General features: G+C 40.1%; 1 protein-coding gene across 1 annotated transcript in view; it reads right to left on the reverse strand.

Annotated features, from left to right (window-relative positions):
• Window positions 1-21,113, reverse strand: part of UNC5D (unc-5 netrin receptor D) — a 502,716-nt gene that overhangs the window by 47,128 nt on the left and 434,475 nt on the right. Inside the window, exons 9-11 of the mRNA XM_008146184.3 lie at window positions 19,264-19,449; window positions 12,638-13,015; window positions 7,907-7,991 (exon numbers count right to left, since the gene is read on the reverse strand). Of these exons, the coding sequence (XP_008144406.1) occupies window positions 7,907-7,991; window positions 12,638-13,015; window positions 19,264-19,449 (649 nt within the window). The remainder of the gene's footprint in view (window positions 1-7,906; window positions 7,992-12,637; window positions 13,016-19,263; window positions 19,450-21,113) is intronic.

The raw sequence follows: 21,113 nt of genomic DNA on the forward strand, positions 1-21,113 counted from the left end.
CACTTTTATTATTATAGATGTAAATATGACTAGGTCTCCGAATTCTTAAGCCTCATCAATACCTACACACCAGGTAAGTTTCAATTTCCCCAGTTCTACTCTTTCATATTCTGTTCTGATTTGCTTAGTTCTAAAATATTTGATAGTATTTATTCATCTGTGCTTTTGCATGTTCTATTATCTTTGGCTGGAATGCCTTTTACTCTCTTTCAATTTTTAAGTCAATTGTCATCCTCTCTGAACCTTCCCTGAGCCTTTGGATGGGGTTCATCCTTTCACTACTGGTAAACATTTGTGTATCTTTGTCACCACATGAATCACACTGCAACATCATTATTCCCTTGAGGAACTGGGTTTGCTTCTGGGCTTCATCTGTTACTGTATTAAGTATCTAATTTTCCTAGTCATTGCTAACAATTGTGCTTAGTGGAACTACCCATGGTAGCATTTCATTTTGATTCTATAACTTTCAGTGACATCTAGTTATTAAAATAGTTTGATTTCATTGGTAGGACTCATTTTGTTCATTTTAAAACTTTAATCTTACATCTGATTCAAACTCCATCCCCATCCCCCAGTACCCATGCACACGGACCCACAGTCATGCACACGATCATTAGCATATACATATATAAGGCTCTGGATTCTTAGTATAGAGAGGAAGGAGCAGGTTGAGCTTATCCCAATGGCATGAGCTTATCCCTATGGTAGTGTGATAGAAAGGAGAACGAAGGGAAACAAATATCATCTCCTTACTTCTTCCTGGGGCAAGACAATGATCTTTTTCATGAGTGACAAAAGTTTCTGAGGATAATCCTTAATGGATTCAGTATAGATGGGTGGTGACTCCAAAAGGCCTAACTGACAGAGGGTGCGGTGGCTAGACTGCAAACAGTTGCCCTAAGCATCTGTAGTTCCTTGTGGGTATCAGTTGCATCTGCCAACTGGCCCCCCACTGACAGCATCTTGTCCCCGCTCTCTGAGCCTCTTTGCTTCATACTGAGGTGGCCCCTGGAAAACCTGTTTTCAATCTCATTTACCCAACTCCTGGCCAGGGCGCATCTTCTCTACTTCTTGGGAATATGGGAACCTGGAAATGATGGAACTGCTCTTTGCCATTTTCCCCTTGGCTTTAGCAGTATGTCCTTTCTCAGCTTTTTCTTTTGCTGTTCTCTGGTAACATGGAACAAATCAACAAACTGATGGACAACGAGAAAATCAGGCATCCATGTCCACTTCCTGCAGGTGACACAAAATTTTGAGTAATTCTCTTGGGGCTGTTTTCTTGGTGAGGGCAGGGACAGCCTTTTTTGATACCTGTACTCCTCCAAAATGTGACTCCTCTTTTTGTCTCTTCCAGCCCCGTTCTTATATCAATACAGAGGGAGGGAGCATGGTGTGTGAGTGGATGGGAGAGTGGTAGTGCCCATTCTGATGAAATGATGCTGCAGGTGCTGCAGGGAGGTAGGACTATTAGCCTTGGCATTATAGCTGGAAAATACCGGAAATTAGAATGTTGGGGTATTTAGTTCTTTTTTTAAGGGATCCTATATCCTCTACCAGAAATAAACAACTTCACGTAAGGGATCCTATTTTTCTAGGTCCACAGAACCAAATACATTTGGCACTTAATAGTCACTGAACTGAGCTCATAATATCAATAGTGAAAACTATCACAGAAGTCCACGACTTTCTTATAGTGAGATAGTACAGTGTTTTTGCCAGAGCTGGAGGATAGCTTGAGACAGAACCTGGTGGGGAAGTCCTCTAAGCCAGCGGTCACCAACCGGTGGTCCGCGGACAACTGGTGGTCTGAAAGGTTGGCAACCGCTGGTTTAAGGAAATCTTTGGAGCAGCAGTCGCCAACCGGTGGTCTGCAGACCACTGGTCTAAGCTGAAGAATGCTAACAGAGATGAAAATCAACCCAGCAGGTCTGAGCCAGGTTTTCTCCCTGTGGCAATGTCCTGACCAGTCACCTGGTGTCAGGGTAGAACCAAAGACAGATGCTTTTATTCTGAGCTCAAGAGTCAGACCACTGAACTAATTGTGACTTTCTTCCCATAGTGACTTTCTTCTATCTTTCTAGTCTTGTATTTGGTCTTAACTCATGCTTTGCTATGAAAGCCACTGCACCACCAAAAAGCCACTGCACCACCAAAAAGCCACTGCACCACCAAAAAGCCACTGCACCACCAAAAAGCCACTGCATAACCAAGGCACCCTCGAAAAGTGAGTTTCATAACACCACCATGTCTGCCTCCCCTGAGATATACCCATTTGATAGCACAAAAAGCAAAACAAAAGAAAACAACAACAGAAGAAAAAAGTTAGTTGAAATATTCCTCTGGGATGAGCCTAAATTCTAAAATATGTGCCTTTTTGTAAATTATTCAGTAAGATTATTTACATTTCCAATTTTAGTCTAAGCATTTGGTCAGGAATATCCACATGACAGTGTAATTGAAAAAAGAAATGAATGTTTGCCTTTGGTTTCATTTTATTGCTTCTCAGAAGAAAGCTCCATATAATAATTTTCTGGTCCAGTTCTCCACTCTCCAACCACGGGGTGGGGAGGGGTGCATGAGAGAGCTGGGAAGACTATGCCACATCTATACCATTTTCTTTTTATATTTTTATTGATTTCAGAGATGAAGGGAGAGGGAGAGATAGAAAAATCAATGATGAGAGAGAATCATTGATCGGCTGCCTACTATGCGCCCCAAAGATGATAAATAAAAGAAAACTTAATGGATATATTTATATTTGTAATAGACATATTTATGTTTGTAATATGCATTTCTATTATTAAGCATAAGCACTGTCCCTCATCAAGCATGTCTTACTGGGGATCAAGCCTGCAACCCAGGCATATGCCCTGACCAGAATCAAACTGTGACCTTCTGATTCATAGGTCAACACTCAACCAGTGAGCTACACCAGCTGGCTGGGCCCATTTTCTTATTGGAATGTATGTGAGGGAATTTCTGAAGTGAGACAAATGACTTTTTTGATCCTCTTGTTTAAACACTTTAATTTTATTTTATTAAAAAAAATCAAAACATGGTTAGAGAGAATGAAAAATTATCCACCCCCCCCCCCCCAAATAACTCCTAAAAAAAAGTAAAATTAAAAGGACCCAATTGCTTTCAAATTAAAGGTTGGGAATGGAGACAGGCTTTTGAGAATGATGACTGCTTTGCCAGTTCTTGCCCTCTAAAGGGGCCTGCAATAGAGGAGCCATGCTTGGCCATGAGCTAGCTGCTTAAATACCCGGATCCAGGAGGACATCAAGGGCTCATCACCGCAATACCTGGCAGCCCCAGTGTCATGCCATTGAGTTCCTGTGAGGGCACTCTAGTTCCTGCTCATGTGAGGTCACTAAGTGCCCTCTATTTTGTGAATGGGCACTGCATGCAACCTAACTTTGCTCTGTGGAAAGCCCTGGATTAGAGTTGGAAGGCAATGTTCTGGCATCAGAGTGACTTCCAAGCAGGGAATAGTGCCTGGATTTAGACACTCTTAAAGACTCTCCCCCACCTTGTACACTATAGATACTAGAAAAATGTATCTGGAATCTAGAAATTATTGAGGGATAGCCATAGCCATTTCTACTGATCTTTTAGATTCAGTACAAGTGACAGACAACTCCTGAGAGCCATCCTCCCTACCATCTCCTCTGAAGTCTATTTTAGAATAGATTCAGGGGCCTTTCTCTATTTTTCCATTGCTTTCTGTGAAATCCTCTATTGCAGTGTAATTCCACATTGAATTATAAAGCTATTGTCTTCCCAAACCCAGGTCCCTCTCAGTCTGTTTCATAATGTATTTCTATTATTAAGCATAAGCACTGTCCCTCATCAAACATGTCTTACTGGACTCAAGAATAATATGCCTAATTAAGCCTAAATTGGGGAGTGTGAGATAGTCTAACACTACATTGTGAGACAGAAAATCTTGCTTTGGTGCTCAGTCTTGCTACAACCTAAGGCAAACCTAACTTTTCTTGGTCTTAATTTTCAAATCTATAAAAATTAGGATGATTATGTTATTTACCATATAGAATTGATGTGAAAGTTAAAGGATAGACTGTAGGTAAAATACTTAATCAAATATAAATATATCCATTAGGTTTTCTTTTATGTATTATCTTTGAGATTGTTGCATCACTTTATTTCCTACAACCCCACAGTATCTCTATAAGGTAGGTACTATTGCTTTTCACATAAGGACACTCACAAAGAGCTTCATTATCTTACTTCAGGTCACACAGATAATAGCAGGGAAGCTTAGATCTGAACCCAGAGCCTCTGATGCCAGAGCTCACACTCTTAATCACTGAACTCGAATGTTCCCTAACGTGTCTGCTGAGATTCAGCCCTGGAGTGAGACCTGCTTCTAGTCTTTCTTCTCTCAAGTCTAAAATGTAACAACAGCAATTTACCCTATGCCCTTCTAAGAAAAGTTCAACTTGATCCTGCCTTGCCTACTTCTCAGTGCTCTTACAGAGCTGTTCCAGGGGATGCCTCCTTATAGGGGCCAGGAGGAGTGGGGATCCAGCATCAGAAAGCTGTCTCTTTCAAGTCACCAGCATCAAGGAGAGGTGGCGTCCTTTAGTCCATGAGCTCTGGAATTGGAGCCAGATACTCTGAAGGCAAATCTCCGCTCAGCCAGTAAGTAACATGCCTTGGAAAGCAGCTTCGCTTCTTGGAACCCTTTTTTAGATTTTTCCCCCACATCTCTAAAATTGGTATAAAATCCTCCTCTTTGGAACATTACTGTGGAGATTAAATGAGTCAGAGGTATGTAAGAGTACATTGAAAAAATACACTAAAATAAAGGCAAGTAATTATTACCTTTTCAAGGATGCAAATTCCCCTTCCAGCAAAACATATAATGTGTGTATATATACAAAAAATGATCAGACATCATTTCCTAAGCACTATAACCAACCTGAAGGTCCAGATTGCTAAAAGAGGTTGGAAAAGCTTCATTAAGATGTTTGGTCAAGTCTGAAAGTGTAGACAGAGCAGGGGCATTGAGGAAGGAAAGCGACATCGTTCCACTTAATGAAAAGCACAGTGTCCTCTCTAGGTTCTCCCAAGAAAGACAGGGTACATTCTATCCTGACGACCTCACCTAAAACTTACCAAAATACCGAAATATAACCAACCATCTGAGACTATTTGAACACAAGAGGTTATTTTGAGTCTGCGATTCATCCCACACAGCCATATCCCTGGGAACCTGGTACAGAATTTGGATCAATGACATCAGTTACAGTTCCACTAAACCACCTCCCTGCTACACCAGGACCTAGTGCAGGAAGGAGCAACAGAAATGTAACATCAGTAGGAAAATGGAACAGACTTTAACTTAAATACAGCACCTAGGTGTTGTTTGGAAGATCCCATGGTCATTCTCTGTGTGTGGAAGTGATGGAATCAGGAAATCCAATGCTCACACCTGTGAGCTAAAAGGAAGGGCACTGTGATGGCTCCAGAGGCAAAGATGAAGGAAACAGCAGCACCGCTGCATCGCCACGACATTGAGGAAGATGGGCCTTGCTCTGAGCACATGTTCAGAATGACCGAGGGCGACATAAAGTGAAAATGAGTTTTCAAATGATATCAAAAAGAAAAGGTGACACTAAATGGCCTTCTCCTGATTAATCACGGGATGAAAAGCTGAAGAACTCAGATTCAAACAGCCTCCTGGAAGGATGGGGGGAAAAAATTCAGCCTAAGCTTTTAAAAAAAAAAGTAACAGAAAGGCATTTGCTATTTTTAGTGTTTTTGTAAGTAGGTTGGAGCTCCTCAAAAGGGAGTGAAGATTGCCACGGAAGCTAATGGGCAGTAGCCCAGGCACTGGTCATTTCCTTAAAGGTGAACATCTGGAAGGTTTCAGCAGCATGAAAAAGAATGTGTGCTTCCTGCAATTTTAATTTATCCTCAGCTTAATAGATGGGAAAATGCACACACCTCAACGATCTGAAGTCTTGAGTAAACTCTTTCCGTCCACCTTCCTAGGCAGTAGTAAAGAACTCAACACCTTAAATACAGTCGGGTAAACCAGAGTGGTTGACATGGAACATGCTCAGCTAGCAGTGGTCTAGGGAGTGACCACACTAGGCTAAACCTGTCTTTCAAGGTGTGTGGTCTCTGGTGAGTTTTTAAGTATTTATCCTTCTTACTTTATAATTACAGGATGCCCTAATCAATATTTCCCACATTTTTGAGCCATTGTATTTAAGTTCTTGTACATTTGATGCCTTTTGGCACATTCTAGTCCGACCTCCTAGGAGGAAACTTCTAGTAAGAGATACGGATGGGATGGAAGTGAGCTGTAAATTAGGTGCCTTTGAAAATGTGAACTATGCTTAACGATGGGGATATGGTCTGAGAAATGTATCACTAGGCGATTTCATGGTTGTAAGAACATCATTGAGTTACTTACACAATCTAGAAGGTACTCTTACATGACTGGCAGCAGATAGGTTTGTTACATCAGCATCACCACAAACGCATGAGTGAAGCACTGTGCTATGACACATCATTAGGTGACAGGAATTTTTCAGCTCCATTGCAATCTTAGGAGACAACTGTTATATATGTGGTCCGGCATTTATGAAAATGTTGTTAAGCGGTGCAGGACCGTACTTGATTTTTGCAGGATGATGTGTGTTTACAAGCATATGTGTAATTGACCATGATCTCAATGTTAAACAGATACGACTTCTTATATAAATGAACCAAAGGGAAAAAACAAGAGGTTATTCTTATCTAGAGAACTACATTTTTGGGTTTTGAAGAAACTCCTCAACCCCTCTGTTCCTTAGTTTCCCCTAAGTAAGTGGAGATAGTTAGACACTAGCATGTTTTCAAGTGTAAAGGTAAAGATCTAGCTTTACAGGACTGAGGAACTAACAGGAAATCCCAACAGAATAGAGTTTACATGCAAATCCTCTAAGAGCCTCACCCACAGCCAATGAGCAGAGCCTTCTTCCATCCATTCCTCTCAAACCCTGTAGAGCATTATGTTAAAACCACTGGGCACCAGCAAATCCTTTTATGGAGATAGCTATCAAAATCTGTTCAACCATCTGTCTCTCTGGCTGTTTTTCCTTTCAGTGTTTTTCCTTCATGTGTTCTTTGCTAAAAACAAAAAAAATCTATTCTAAAATAACCAAGATGTTAAGACTGAAAATGCCAGAGGTATATATCCAGTTTATGAGAGAAATTGCTTTCTAAAGAGGAGGTAGCTTTATCTTGTGCGGTGGAAGGCAACATTTCCGCAAATATTATAGCTGTGCTAAGAAAATAACCAACTCCTTTCATTAAAAGAATATGTGACAAGATTTGTATTTGTTCATGTAATTGAATTTAATGCTGCTGAAATTTGTCAGATCTGAAAGCTGTTGAAGCGTAGACCATATTTTCATGTGAGGAAAATTTCCTAAGAACTTGTCTTTCTTGCTTATTGCAGGTCTTCTGCTGACCTTGAAAGGTCACAGGTCAATCATTCCCTGCATTTGCATAAACCCTAGCACCAAACAGTGCCTCCAGGGTTAATTTTCCTTTTCTTTTTCTTTTAAGAGGAAAACTGAGGGAGGCAGACTATGTTTGTGGAGAAGCCCTGCTTAGGACTTGCCGACCAAGTCACTGTTTCACATTTAGTGTCTGCTGTCTAGATGTCAGAGACTTAGATTAATTACCTAAAAATGCAAGGCTGCCTGTGCTTTAATTCTAGCTAATAGTTTTGCAGCTGGTTTTTCTTCTGTAAAGTCAATAGCTCATAATCGTACCTACACACCTCCATGTCACAGATCTTACAAACTTCAGATTTTCTGCAGAAGCTCTATTCCATATTCAAGATGTCACTGATATGTCATTTCTTTATGTCTCTTACCTGGGTTCACCTTGGTTGATGGACATATAAATCTCCCAAGAATTCTCCTCTGGGATGGCGCCATGTGGTATGAGTAAACTCACCCCTAAAAGAGAAAAAACCAAAAGGTTATTCGTAGCTTTTCCAATTATTGGGCACCTTGCAGATGCTCACACACACAAAAAAAAAAGGACCTTCTCAGAGCAGTCTGTGAAACCCTGATCCTTGCAAAGTTCATGAAGTCCAAGATAATAATGGAGAACCCATTATTTACCAGCAGTGACATAAAGAAAAACATATTATTCAAGTGTGTATTCAAATTAGGTTTTATTTAAAGTCTTCCTACCACTTTTAAATTCTCTTAAAAAGTGGATATCCTAGACTATCAAACATATCTGAGAATATAAAAGTTTATCAATTATCAGTTAATCTACTCTGAAATAAAAATTAAAAAAATGTGCCTCTCTATCTTGTTTCTACCCATTCATTTCCTGAAAGGGCATCTTGCAATGATGGGTGGGCCATGTAACATATTGCTAGAGCCTGGAATAAAACAGTCCTCTAAAATGTGCATCCTGAAGTAAGTTTAGGGAAGAGATTAGAGGAGTACTGTTTTTTTTGTCAAGAAAACTGGAGAAAGAAGAAGCCCAGACGAGCTTAGGAACCTTATAGATTGTTGCATTGAACCTTACAGGTTATTGCATGGCCACTATTTGGTCCTATATTTGCAAACAGAAGCTAGGAAAGGTGACTGAGCCATATTCATGTCAGCATCAAATTGAAAAATACTCAGTAGCCTTGCTTCAGTAAAATCATGCAATGCAAGCAGGGAAGGCACCGGGAGCGCACATGACGCTGAATTTGAAATGCCTCCTCTTTCTCTTGAATGCTGCGAAGTAAATATTTCACTTTGGACAAGAGAGAACAGTCTAGAGAGGGCAGAGATTCTCTCTAATGTAGCTTTTTGTTTATAAAAAGAAATGAAATAGAAACACAATAAGATCTTTACAAAATAAAATCTCAAGGCATCCTCTTATTCTTTGAATAATGCAGCTCTCACCTTTCCTCCTTTCATTTGAGCTAATGTAATCACACAGAAAGCTTTCTGCTTGCTGATGATAATTTAAATCTAGAGATGGCAGGCTTTAGTGACATCCTTCTCGGGGCCTGTTAGCTGCTACAGAATCAAGGAATGCAAGACTCATTGCAAAACAAGGTGTTTGTGATTCACATTTATGAGCATTATTCAGTGGCACACTAGTTATCAGTATCATTCCCCAGCCCTGAGAATGAGGCGCAGTTAAATCTTGCTTATAGCTTTTCAGCAAGGGTATCCATTTATATTCTCGACCTTAATGCCAATCGTAGGAGGTTTGTCACGGTTATACTTGGAGGGCTCTGATTAGGCTCCTCCTTTCACTGCCCATTTTTCCTTAAATGTAGTTGCCAAATGAAGTGGCCTCCATTACTCCTTCCCTGCATTGAATAGAAACTGTAATCCACAAGATGTTCAGTGTATGTGGGTGTCAACCTGAATACATACCCTAGACATTGTGTATTCTCTCTCTGTTGCCCCTCACTCAGACTATCTAAGCCATTATGACAAGAGACATGAAGTCACTATTGTTTAGCTATAGAAGTACAGGAGGCTATGATCAAGCATTAATGTATTCTAGGCCATTAACCCAAAAGAACAACTTTGTATCTCACATTTCCCTTTCCCACATTTCCTTTAGTGAAGTATAATTCACATGCAATAAAATGCATGTTGTAAGTGTACACATTGATGAGTTTTGACAAATGTATACTCTCCTGTAACCATCATCATAGTCAAGATATAGAGCATTTTCATTGCCACAAAAAGTTCTCTTGTGCCCTTTAGAAGTCAGTTCTTTGATGGCAAGCCCAAGTGATCACTTACTTGCTTTCTGACATGTTAGTTTGCTTATTCTAAACATTTAAATACATGAAATCATACAGTATGTAAAAAAAACAACAAACACAATAATGGCTTATTACATCAATAACTCAGAGTACAATGCTTGGCACACAGTAGGCCCTCAAAAGATAAATCATGAATATGTTAATGAATGAATAAAATTCAAAATTCTGAGTAAAAAAAAAAAAAAATAGGCCAGGCCTTGAGATATGCTGTGTTCTGTATGTCACGAGGCCCTGACGGTCAACTTGGATCGAAGCAGAATAAATATGTGTGTGGACTTAGGAGAAAGGGCTGTTTGTAGAACAGATCCTATCTCATGTCTTTCAAGTCAGCTTAATTCCCTGTGTTTAGATGGAAACATTGCTCATAATACTTCTAAATTCAACCTGAATCTATAGGATCATTGGAGCTTTACACTATTTCATCTTTCCTTCGATCAGAAAGCGTATGATTATCCTTCAAACATACTTCCCTTCTTCCCGGCAAACATGCAAATTCTACATGGAGATGGAAGATATTCACACAGAGACCAGGGTTCTGGCAGGGTGATCCTGTTGGTTGCGTGTTATGTTGTATGAAGGAGGAAAGGCACTGTGGGACATCTTTATACCTGTGTCTCCCTAGAGAAGTAGCCATTTTTAATATGTCATGCACCAGTTATCTCTGATTAAGGAAAAACACACTCTTCCCCAAACTCCACCTGCTACCCTGACAGCCTTTTATTTGATATGACAACAGAACCACCTGTCTGAGTTTTTTGTTTCATATTTTGCATAATGCATGATTTTTACAGTGTGGGGACCACCCCAACCTTTTTGATAAATCATTGCCAGACACCAGACAACAATTTGGGATGGACAACGTTAGAACAACTTAATTTCTGTGCCTTGCTTCCTTACACATTAGCTCTAGAGGCATATTTTACATTTATGTTCTGTAAATAACAGAGCATATGTTTCACTTCCCCACACATATTTTTCCTCAAATTCATTCCCAGTGAACAGTTTCAATCTTATGTGGGGCTTCTTGTTAGGAACTTTAAAAATACCCCTTTACAGAGGAAGTGTTTGGGAATCAGAGAAAATGCTATCAAAACTTTTACGTTTCTTCTTCTTCTTCTTTTTTTTTTTTGGGGGGGGGGCAGGGGATTGTTTTCAGGTTCCTCATCTTTCTTTTTATTTTATTTTACTTTATTTTTTCCCATCACCATTTATCCCCTCTATAAAACTTTTTTTTTTAAGCAGCAGTACTTCTTAAGTCCGAAGGGAAGAAAAAGAAAAATCTGTTTCACCATGATTTCATCTCTTTTCTTTGAGGAACATTAAACAAACGTAGCCAGTGAATGGGTTGATTTTGGCACTCCCTCCATATGTGTGTAAACACACATACTAATAAATGAGGATGGGAAGAGAAAAGAGGGTTGTGGGCCAATTTATTCAACCAATAACTATTGAGAGCCTGCTAGAATGGGTTAGAATGTGGAGATAAGATTAATGTACAATAACTCAATGTACAACTTCTATGTTTCTGATTAATATATCCTACTATCTTTGAAAGGACTGAGTTTGCATCTTTTAGTTTTCTTTTTCTAGAACCCACACTTCTAGTTCATACGATTCTTCCAAGAGGGGCACTTGGTAAGTATGGCTGACTCATTCCCCATTCATCTATCTGCCATTATCACCAGAGACATGCATACACATTTAAACCTTTGTCCTTACTACGTCCTAAAACACTGACCAAGAAAAATTTAGAGTTTTGGAAGTTTAGAAAACAAAATCATTATTAGATCTGTATGAGAGGGCTATTTGCCTGAAATGAAGTTTTTATGAAAGCAATTGATATAGTAGAATAAGACTATTGATCAACTTGAAACAAACTGGGGTCTCAAGTCACTAAGCTAGCAGAGGGTCCGTCAGCAGGAATGGTCACATCAGACTAGTCCCATTGCAGATTTCATTTTCTAAGAAAAAATGTTTCACTTGGAGAGGAAGGTTTGCTCTCCTCTAGAGAGAAGTCTGACAAGGTCCTAAACAATGCTAACCTGTTGTTTAGTCAAACTGGCAGATCAGGGCACTCTTTTTCCATAAAGTAGCCAGGATGATTCTGAGCACTTCCTAAGTCTCCTTGCTTAGAAATCAGAGGAGAGATGGCCCTCTTTTGTCCTCCAGTTAGGTCTTGGGTGGCTACTTTGAAGACCAATCTAAAGATAGAATAATTTTTAAAGTGTTCTGGGTTGTACAGAACATCTAACCAAAAGGAGGAAAAAGTTCTTGAGAATTAAGTATATTTATGATATAGCCTTGAAACTGTAGCCTTGCTCATCATGAAGTAACATAGAAAGGGCTGTGGACATCACAGTGTTGAATAGGTCAGTCACTGGGAAGGTTCAACTCGGAATGTCATTTCACTAAATTACCTACCAGTGCATCAACCATGCTTGTCCATAAACCTGGGGTTTGTCAAAGAATGTTCTCAGTGCTTTCTGATCATGTTCTAGGAAATACATTTCAAATGGGTTTAAACTCTGCAGACCACCCCAAATCTTTTGAACAAATATGGCCACCAACTCTAATTAGGGCATCAAATGGACTGGTCAGTCCACGATGGGATGAAGATTGCAAAATCTCATCTCAGCCTTGGTTCTTGTTTGCAGTGTAAATCAAGTAGACTGTTGGAGCCACAGTACCTGGAGGTCTGACAAGGGGATGGTAAACATCTTAAGAATTAATCTGATGGGACGTAATTGTGCAAATACAAAACATTTAAACAAATGCTGGAAGATACACAAACGCACACTTACCACCCACCTGTATTTGGCATTACTAAGCGTCCTCCTAAATGGCCAAAGACACCAGTTGTCCTCAGTTCCGTCCTTGTGGGGAGCGATGACAGGTTTTGGAGGTAGGGTGTTTTATTTCTGGGATGCACTGTACTGAAGCTGCGGTTGTTTCCATGGGGAAAGGTCCCGGAATGGTTCTTGCCATGGTACTCAGCTCTCTCAGACACTCCCAGCGAAACCATGAACGAGCTCTGAACTTTGACTTTGATGTCTGACAAAGGGTTGAAGAGTGAAGACTCGGTCATGAGTTCCTTGTCCAGAGGGTCCTGTAGACAGATGGGTCCGCTGTAGGTTCGACTCACGGTCAGGTCTGGCTGCATGGAGGAATTCAGGAGCAGGGAGTTACCTGATAACAGAAAAGGGCTCTGTCACTCAGAAACTAAAAGGCATCACAGTTACCCCTTTGCATCTGTTTCCACGAACTGCATAACAGCCCGTGTGCTTGCCTGCTGCTCCGATCAGGACCACCCCGAGCAGCTAGACTGGCTCTGTGAGACCGGTCATTAGTGACCAGAGCCCTGGACTCTGGCTTTCCTAGGCGGTTCTCTGAATGCCACTAACCTAAATCATTCACTTTTCAGAGTTCCTTACAAGCTGTCTTTTCAAAACAGGTATTTCTGATACTCCATCAGGTATTTTTGTTGATGTGATTTTAACTGGCAAGAGAAACTTAAAAAAAAAAAAAAAGAGGAGGCGGGAGGGAGAAAGATGTTTTATAATCCAGTTTGGAGCAAAAATAACATCTGTTCATTTTAAATGGCACGAGATGACACAGCATGGTGACTGGGTAGTGCTGTTTATAACCGAAGCTGTGTGGGTGCCCACACATCTCGTGAAATTCTGGGCATTTTGGAATTTGGGGGGCGGGGAATGATGTGTCCCCAGAGCAGGAAGTTCAGGAGATCCCAATTTGTTCTAATAATGCATATGCCACTCTGAGAGGGAAAGGAGGCACCACATGGGGCTAGGGAGAAACATTCTCCATGAAGGGCGGCATAGAATGACTTCCTTTTCGGTCTCAAAACAAATAGAAAAATACAATCTTTACAAAAACATGAGAAATTGGACTTTCTCATATGTTGGGGCTTACCAATTTTTCCTAAGCCATATAATAAAACGAAATGCTGTGATATTTTCTTGTGATGAAGTAATCTCATTTATTAGTAAATAACAAAATAACCCTCAGTCCCAAACCTCCCACCCATATCAGTCCGTCAATGTGACATCTCAAATTGAAACCCAAACCATATTAAACCATTTTCCTTTCGGGCCTGACGAAAATGTTTAAAGTATGGTATTTTTGAAGATGTTGCAATTCCAGGACATATTGTATTAGACTCTATTGTTTTTCCATTTTCATAATTTGTAGCAACCCCAGCAGGAAATCTGTAATCCTGATTTTTCCCAGTAAAGTTCTAATGCTCTAAAAATCCTACATAATAAGAGGTTCAGAATGAGGTGAAATAACCTCATAGGCCGAAGGCTCCTTGGCGATGCATTTTTTCATGCCTAAGGCTCCTGTGCTAAGACACAGGCACAATCAAGGGGCTGTGCTTTTTTAACAGGACTGCATTGAATTCTACAGGCACCATCCTTGCTCTTATTTATGGTTTTCCCAGGCAAGGGGCAGGGCTTAAGATCCACCTAACATCTTGAAAGAGTTGGGAACAGGTGTTTCCACAGAGACCTGAAAAATCATATCCCTGAGTCTCATGGCTATTGTATCTCAATCTCTCACCTTCTGAAGATTAATTTCTGGCTACTCTTAAAAGACCCTCCTAACTTAAGTGAATCCATGAAGCAAAAAACATTTCTTAGAGTTATACTTAAGCCTAACATATGCGCTTAAATGGAAAATAGGATTATAGAGGAGTGGGGAAAAGTAGGTTTACGCTTGTAATGTAAATAAATAATACAATAATTAATAAATAAATAATACAAGAATAAATTCTGTGTTTCTTGTACTCACAACTATAAACCTACTTTTGCCCACCCCTGTAACAGTAGTTATGTATAATAGAGTCTACAGTTGACAAAAGTTGGCTGCCAACTTGATTGAAGTCTGATCAGGAACAAATATCTGATCACCCCAAGCTTTTCGCTGGAAATCCTTTTTATAAAGTTCCTGGTGTAATCCGAGTGTCTCATCCTATTTAACAGTCTCGCTGTTCACCTTGCTGGGTTCTAACTATATTTGCTCAAGAAGGGATGTCTCCAAGACAATGGAGGGCAGAACCAATGAGCATCAATGTGAGGTATTATCACAACAATTAATAGGGTAGAGTGGAATTTGAATAGAGAATTTTTTTCTTATATCACTAGTTTTGTGAGATTCCTGGTTTAAAAAAAAATCAAAATGATAAAGTTTGGAAAGGCTTACTATACACATAAGCTCAGAGAAGCCCCATAGTAAGGAAATGTGTTTAAGCTTATCCCAGTCAGCATTCTCCAAATGAGCCAGGTGCTCTATGAACACAGTAGCCTCCTGTGCCCAGGCAAGAGGAAATAACCAGGTTCTAGAACAATATTCACTGCATTTATTGAGCAGTTTCCATATGCAAAGGGCTTGTAAGTCATGTTATTCCAGGTAATTTCATCCTCAGAAGAACCCTTTGAAGTGGATATGAGTATCTCCATTTTACAGCTGTAAATTGAGACTCAGAGAAACTAACTGATTAACTAGGTCATTTAGCAATTTTGGACTCATCTTTATGACTTCAAAGATTCTGCACTTGTACATGCAGCTCTCATACTGCTAGCTTTCCTCCATTTTGAAGTGCTTGGTCTAAGACACTGATATCTTATTATTGGATGAATATATATTTCTAGTTTCTTAAATTTTTTTTCGATTTCAGTTGACATACAATATTATAATAGTTTCAGGTGTATAACATACTTATTAAACATTTTATAACTTACAAACTGATCACCCACCTGACACCATACATAGTTATTACAATATTATTGATTATATTCCCAATGCTATACTTTACATCCCTGTGACTGTGTCTATAACTGCCAATTTGTGCATCTTAATCCCTTCACCTTTTTCATCCATTCCCCAATCCCCCTCCCATCTGGCAACCATCAATTTATTTTAGGATTTCTTTCTCTGTATTTCCTGTATATTTCTTGTAGAATTTTGCTTTATGGTTACCATGTACTTCCTATATAAAAAGCTATGTTATAGCAGTCTATTTTAAGTTGATGATTGGTTATGTTTGAACACATACTAAAATCACTATAGTTTTGTCATCATTTTTTACTTCTTTTGTGCATTTGTTAGTGTGTATCTCTTAAGTTATTGTTATAATTACACATTCTCTTTCTACATTTGCCTTTTTACCTTTGTACTAGCTTTATATTGGTGGATCCACTGCTATTACTAAGTGTTTGGCTTTGTTAACAAAAAAATTTTCTTTCCTATATTTTGCTATTCATACTTTTGGTCATCTCTTCTTAAAGAAGTCCATTTAATATTTTTTGTAATATTTTTCTTGCCAGTGAAACTCATTGTTTCCCCTTCCAGTGTATATGTAGCTTTGCTGGGTAGAGTCATCTTGGCCATAGTTCTTTCCTTTACATAATTTTGAATATTTTGTGCCAATCCCTCTGACCTTCTAAGTTTCTGTCGACACATCAGCTGACAGTCTTCTGGGAGTTTCTTTGTACATAACTAACTCTTTACTCTTGCTGCTTGTAAGGGTCACTCTCTGTCTCTAAACTTGAGCATTTTAATTATGTTGTATCTTGGTGTGGGCCTCTTTGGGTTCATCTTGTTTTTGACCGTCTGTACTTCCTGGACTTATATGTCTATTTCATTTGCCAGGTTTGGTTATTTATTCAAATAGGTTGTCAGTCCCTTGCTCTCTCTCTTCCCCTGCTGGTACTCCTATGAAGCAAATGTCGTTACACTTAATGTTGTCCTAGAGGTCCCTTAACTATAATCATTTTAAAAATTCTTTTTGCTGTTCTGATTGTGTATTTTCCACTACCTTGTCTCAGATCACTGATTCAGTATTCCGCTTCATCTAATCTTATTTGATTCCCTCTAATTTATTCTGCATTTCTGATTTTTTTAATGGTTTCTATCTCTTTGTTGAAATTCTCCCCAAGTTCACCTATTCTTCCCCTAAGTCACTTGAGCATCTTTTGAACTTTCTATCTGATAGATTGCTTGTCTCCATATCGTTTATTCTTTTCTGAATTTTTGCCTTGTTCTTTAATTTGGAACATGTTTCTTTGTCTCCTCATTTGGGCTGACTCCTTGTGTATATTTCTATGTATTAGGTAGATCTGCTATGTCTCCCAGTCTTGGCAGGGTGGCCTTACCTAGTAAATGTCCTTTGGGGCCCAGTGGTGCCATCTCTCTGGTCACCTGAGCTGGGTGCTCCATGGTATCCCTTGTATGGGTTGCGTGTGCCCTCCTGATGTAGTTGAGTCTCAACTGCTGCTGTCACGACAGTGGATGAGACTAATCTTTGGAAAGACTGACTGTGAGAAATTTCTGGGGCTACAGAAAACAAGGTACTGTGCGGGGGCTGACCCCATGCAGCAGGATTCACTTTAGTTGGGCTCTGGTGTCTGCTGAGTCTGCCCTTGGGTATGTCATTTGTGGAATGTTTGGGGGATGCTCTGGTGTGGTAAGAAGCTGGCCACTAGAAGTGTTGGTTCTGGGGCCTCTTGGGAGGGACTCTGATGCATCCCATGATCAGATCCTGTGTCTGGTCTGCAGCCACCAGTTAGAAGCTACAAAGTGACCTGTGGTTGGTTGCCACCTGTGCTGAAAGAGGTTGGACTGTGAACTGAGGCTGGCTGTCAACTAGTGCTAGGCCTAGGGCCACTTAGCAAGAGGTACCGGGCATTCTGAGGCCAGCTGCCATTTGATTGGGGTTTATGGACCTTGAAAGATTTTAGAAAGTTAGCAGTATAAGCTGAGGCAGGACACCTATGTGAAATAAACACTGTAAGTAGTATGGGTGGTGAGGCAGCTGGGTGAGGCAGGGTCTCATATTTGGCTCAGGCCTATGCCTGAAGATTGGGAGGGGGAAGGGCTCAACAAGGGAACAATGGCCTCTGCCAGTACTCTCCCCAGAGAGAAAGCTACCTTGATTCCTGCCCACACCAGCTCTCATTCTGAAGTTAGTCAGGTCACCTCCTCTCTGTCTGCCCCTGGTGCTTTGTGAGCTACTGCCCCAGGGCTGGAGCCGAGCCAGTAAGTAAGTTTGTGTTCCAGTGAGTCTGCTCATGGTATCTTTATGAACTATGGCTACTAGATCTGTAGCAGCCCTCCATCCCACTTAAACACAATCCCTGCTTATTTTCACAGCCAGATGTTATGGGAACTTCTCTTTCAGGTTGTGTAGTTATGGGCTGGAGAGCCTGGTGTGGGACTGAGACCTCTCAGCTGAAATAGCTTTTCTCATTTTTAACTGCCACACCATGGCTGTGGGACCTGCCCATTCTGCTTCTCCTCCCCTCCTACCTGTCTTGGCTTGGCTTCTTCTTATGTCCTTGGTTATAGGAATTCCCTTCAGCTAGTTGTAACTTGGATGTGGTCACAGGAGGAGGTGAGCACAGTGATTGCCTACTCTGCCATCTTGACCTGAAGTCTCTATTTCTAGTTTCTTATGGAGCCTAAATATTAGGTCTTAATTGGATTTATTTCTAATAAAATAATATATATTAAACCCTATATGAGGCTACTCAGACTGATATGAAACTTTGGTGCCTAGAAGTGAGTGAATAGCCTTGAAGCAATGTTTCTCCCAATTTCTAGTGCCCTTGGGTTTCCACTGCAAAACCTGCCAAGCAGTGAGACTTCTCCTTCTTGTCCTGTGGTACCAGTGATATTGACATGTCATAGCCAGAAATAAAGATGATGATATTGACAATGAGAGTCCACGTAAAAAATCTTCATCCACTGAAGAGAGTTTCATTTTTTTTCTAAAATTAAAGCTGTGTCTGTCTCATCACCAATCAGAAATAGATTTGGTTCCTATAAGAGAATTCAATGACTCTTCCTTCATTTTGAAAATGAGCATTGCTGTAGTTTGGTATGATAGATTTTCCTTTCCCCACAACAAAAGATTGCTTGACTGGGCAACAGCTGAGAGTTATTTAAACTAGGAATTTCATTTTTTTCTCTAGCAAACTGACCCATCATATATCAAGAGTCCTTTTACTTATTTAGAACAGAAGTACAAAAATAATTACACCTAATAAACAGTGTAATATATATGTCTGGGAGGTTGCAGTATAGTAGTTGGTCCTTAGCCTTGAATAATCAGAATTTCAGTGATCTAAATTATATATCCTCAAAGCAGTCTTGTTAAAATAGAAATTTGGATAATCTGTGAAAAAGGAACTTACTAAAGACGGAAATACCTCATTTAAAATGTTGCTAATGGTCAATTGAGAGCCATTTGTCCTCACAATAGCCAAGCACTTAGGTTTCCTAATGTATGAATACAATTTGGCAGCGGCCCCCAATGCCAAGTGCTATGTTCACACATATGCCAATGAGCACGGAGGTCCTGTGTGAGCATAGTCTGGTCCTGAGGACGTGGTGTTGGAGTAACCTATGCCGCTGACCTTGACGGACTGTTTTGAAGTTGAAGGTCTGGAAGCCACCTGTCAATGCAGAAGAGTCAATGACGTCCACACCATAGTCACTCTGGCTCCGTCTATAAAGGGTGACACCAATGACGAGGACTGCAACAGCCACGACTGCAGCACCCAAGCCCGAGTACAAAGCAATGTCGCTGGCATTCTCAATGCCTGAAAGACACAAGAGAAATCCTAAGTGGCCAACATGGGCACAGAGCCAAAGAGCCACCCCATGATACAAAATGAAATGCTATTGGGTTTTTGGAGCTACTGCTCAAAGAAAATTATATCTGCAGCTAGCCACAAGTTATACTCTCTTTTGCACAACAGTCACGTTTCTAAAATACCTTGTATAAATCAAAGGGATGCTAGTCAAATATCTTAACTGCATTAGGTAGCTTACCATGTAATAGAATCTTGAAGACAATCAATTTTGCAAAGAATATAATATTTTCAAGTAAAAACAGGCAACTTCTTAGGAAGTCATATTTACCTAAACATTATTTTTTATAGTTTTATTAGAGGGAAAACATGAGACCCACATACAATGACAGAATATGGGTGAACGGTTTTACTTATATATGGCCTGGGCACATGCATTCACAGAGAGCGATCTAAGGTTAGAAGATGACACATGGTCTGTGAGTCAAAAGAGTGGACCAGAGTTCGCAAGTAGGACTTTGAGCTGGGGCACATATCATTCATTTTAAGAGAACACATTAACAACATCAGTTTAGAGTATATACAATCATTATGAGAGACTTTCTGTTGTGAGATATGAAGAGGTTTTGGTCCTGGGTGCTCTATGTCCATGGTAAATGTTTTCTAGCACCAATTAGATGCTAGACTTGAATACTTTTTTAGTGGAAGAGGACGGGTCTCTAAGAGGGCACATGCTGTTTCTCCCATACCTCTCCTACTCCATCCTATTGAATGCATGGGCAAAGCAAAAATAAAAGCATTAGTTTGAATTGAGACTGAAGGTGTCTCCCCATCCCCCAAGATATGTTGCAGTCGATTTTCAACTCTTTTGCTCAGTGCACATTGGGTATGGTTCATTCCTAAAGAGATGCAGCATGGTTATTAGAATTCAGCATGAGGTTTATCCAAGACTACATAATCCTAAAGGAGGTGGAATCTTGGAAGGTGTGTGGAAATGGAAGGTGGCAAATGCTAACTATGTAATTAATCTCTCTACAGATTATGTGGTCAGTGCACTTAATAGGTCCAAAAATAATTGCCGTGTCACCCTGTGCTGGGCTTGGAGGATAAAATAAACCCATTATATATTTACTTTGTAATTGCACAGCACTTACTATGCATTCACCGCACCCTAATTTGATGCTTATGTTATCAAATGAGTAATACTAACCACACAAGTAAAGTGAATTTATTTTCAACAAAGTTAGTGGACTGTAAAATAAGGTGCTACCAAATTAAAGAGTGAACAAGGAAATCAAGCAGAACCAGTTCGGTAATAAGGCAGTAAACACAGAAAAATAATTTGCGAGGGAGAACACAATCACCCAAAAGGTCAGAGGATTATCAGACACTTTAAAAACAAAACTTTCCATTGATTTGAGAGAGAGAGGAAGAGGAAGGGAGAGAGAGAGAGAAAGATCAATGAGAGCAAAACAGGTGATTGGCTGCTTCCTGCATGCCCCCTCCTGGGGACTGAGCCTGCAACCCAGACATGTGCCCTGACTGGGATCGAACTGGTGACCTTGGGTGCATGAGTTGACACTCAACCAACTGAGCCACACTGGCCATGGCTATCAGACACTTTTAATAACCACAATAGCCTAGGAGAAACAGGGCTGTGATTTAAGCTTTAG

The sequence above is a fragment of the Eptesicus fuscus genome, chromosome 8 (assembly GCF_027574615.1).
Source record: "Eptesicus fuscus isolate TK198812 chromosome 8, DD_ASM_mEF_20220401, whole genome shotgun sequence".
In the NCBI taxonomy this organism is placed as follows: Eukaryota; Metazoa; Chordata; class Mammalia; order Chiroptera; family Vespertilionidae; genus Eptesicus; species Eptesicus fuscus.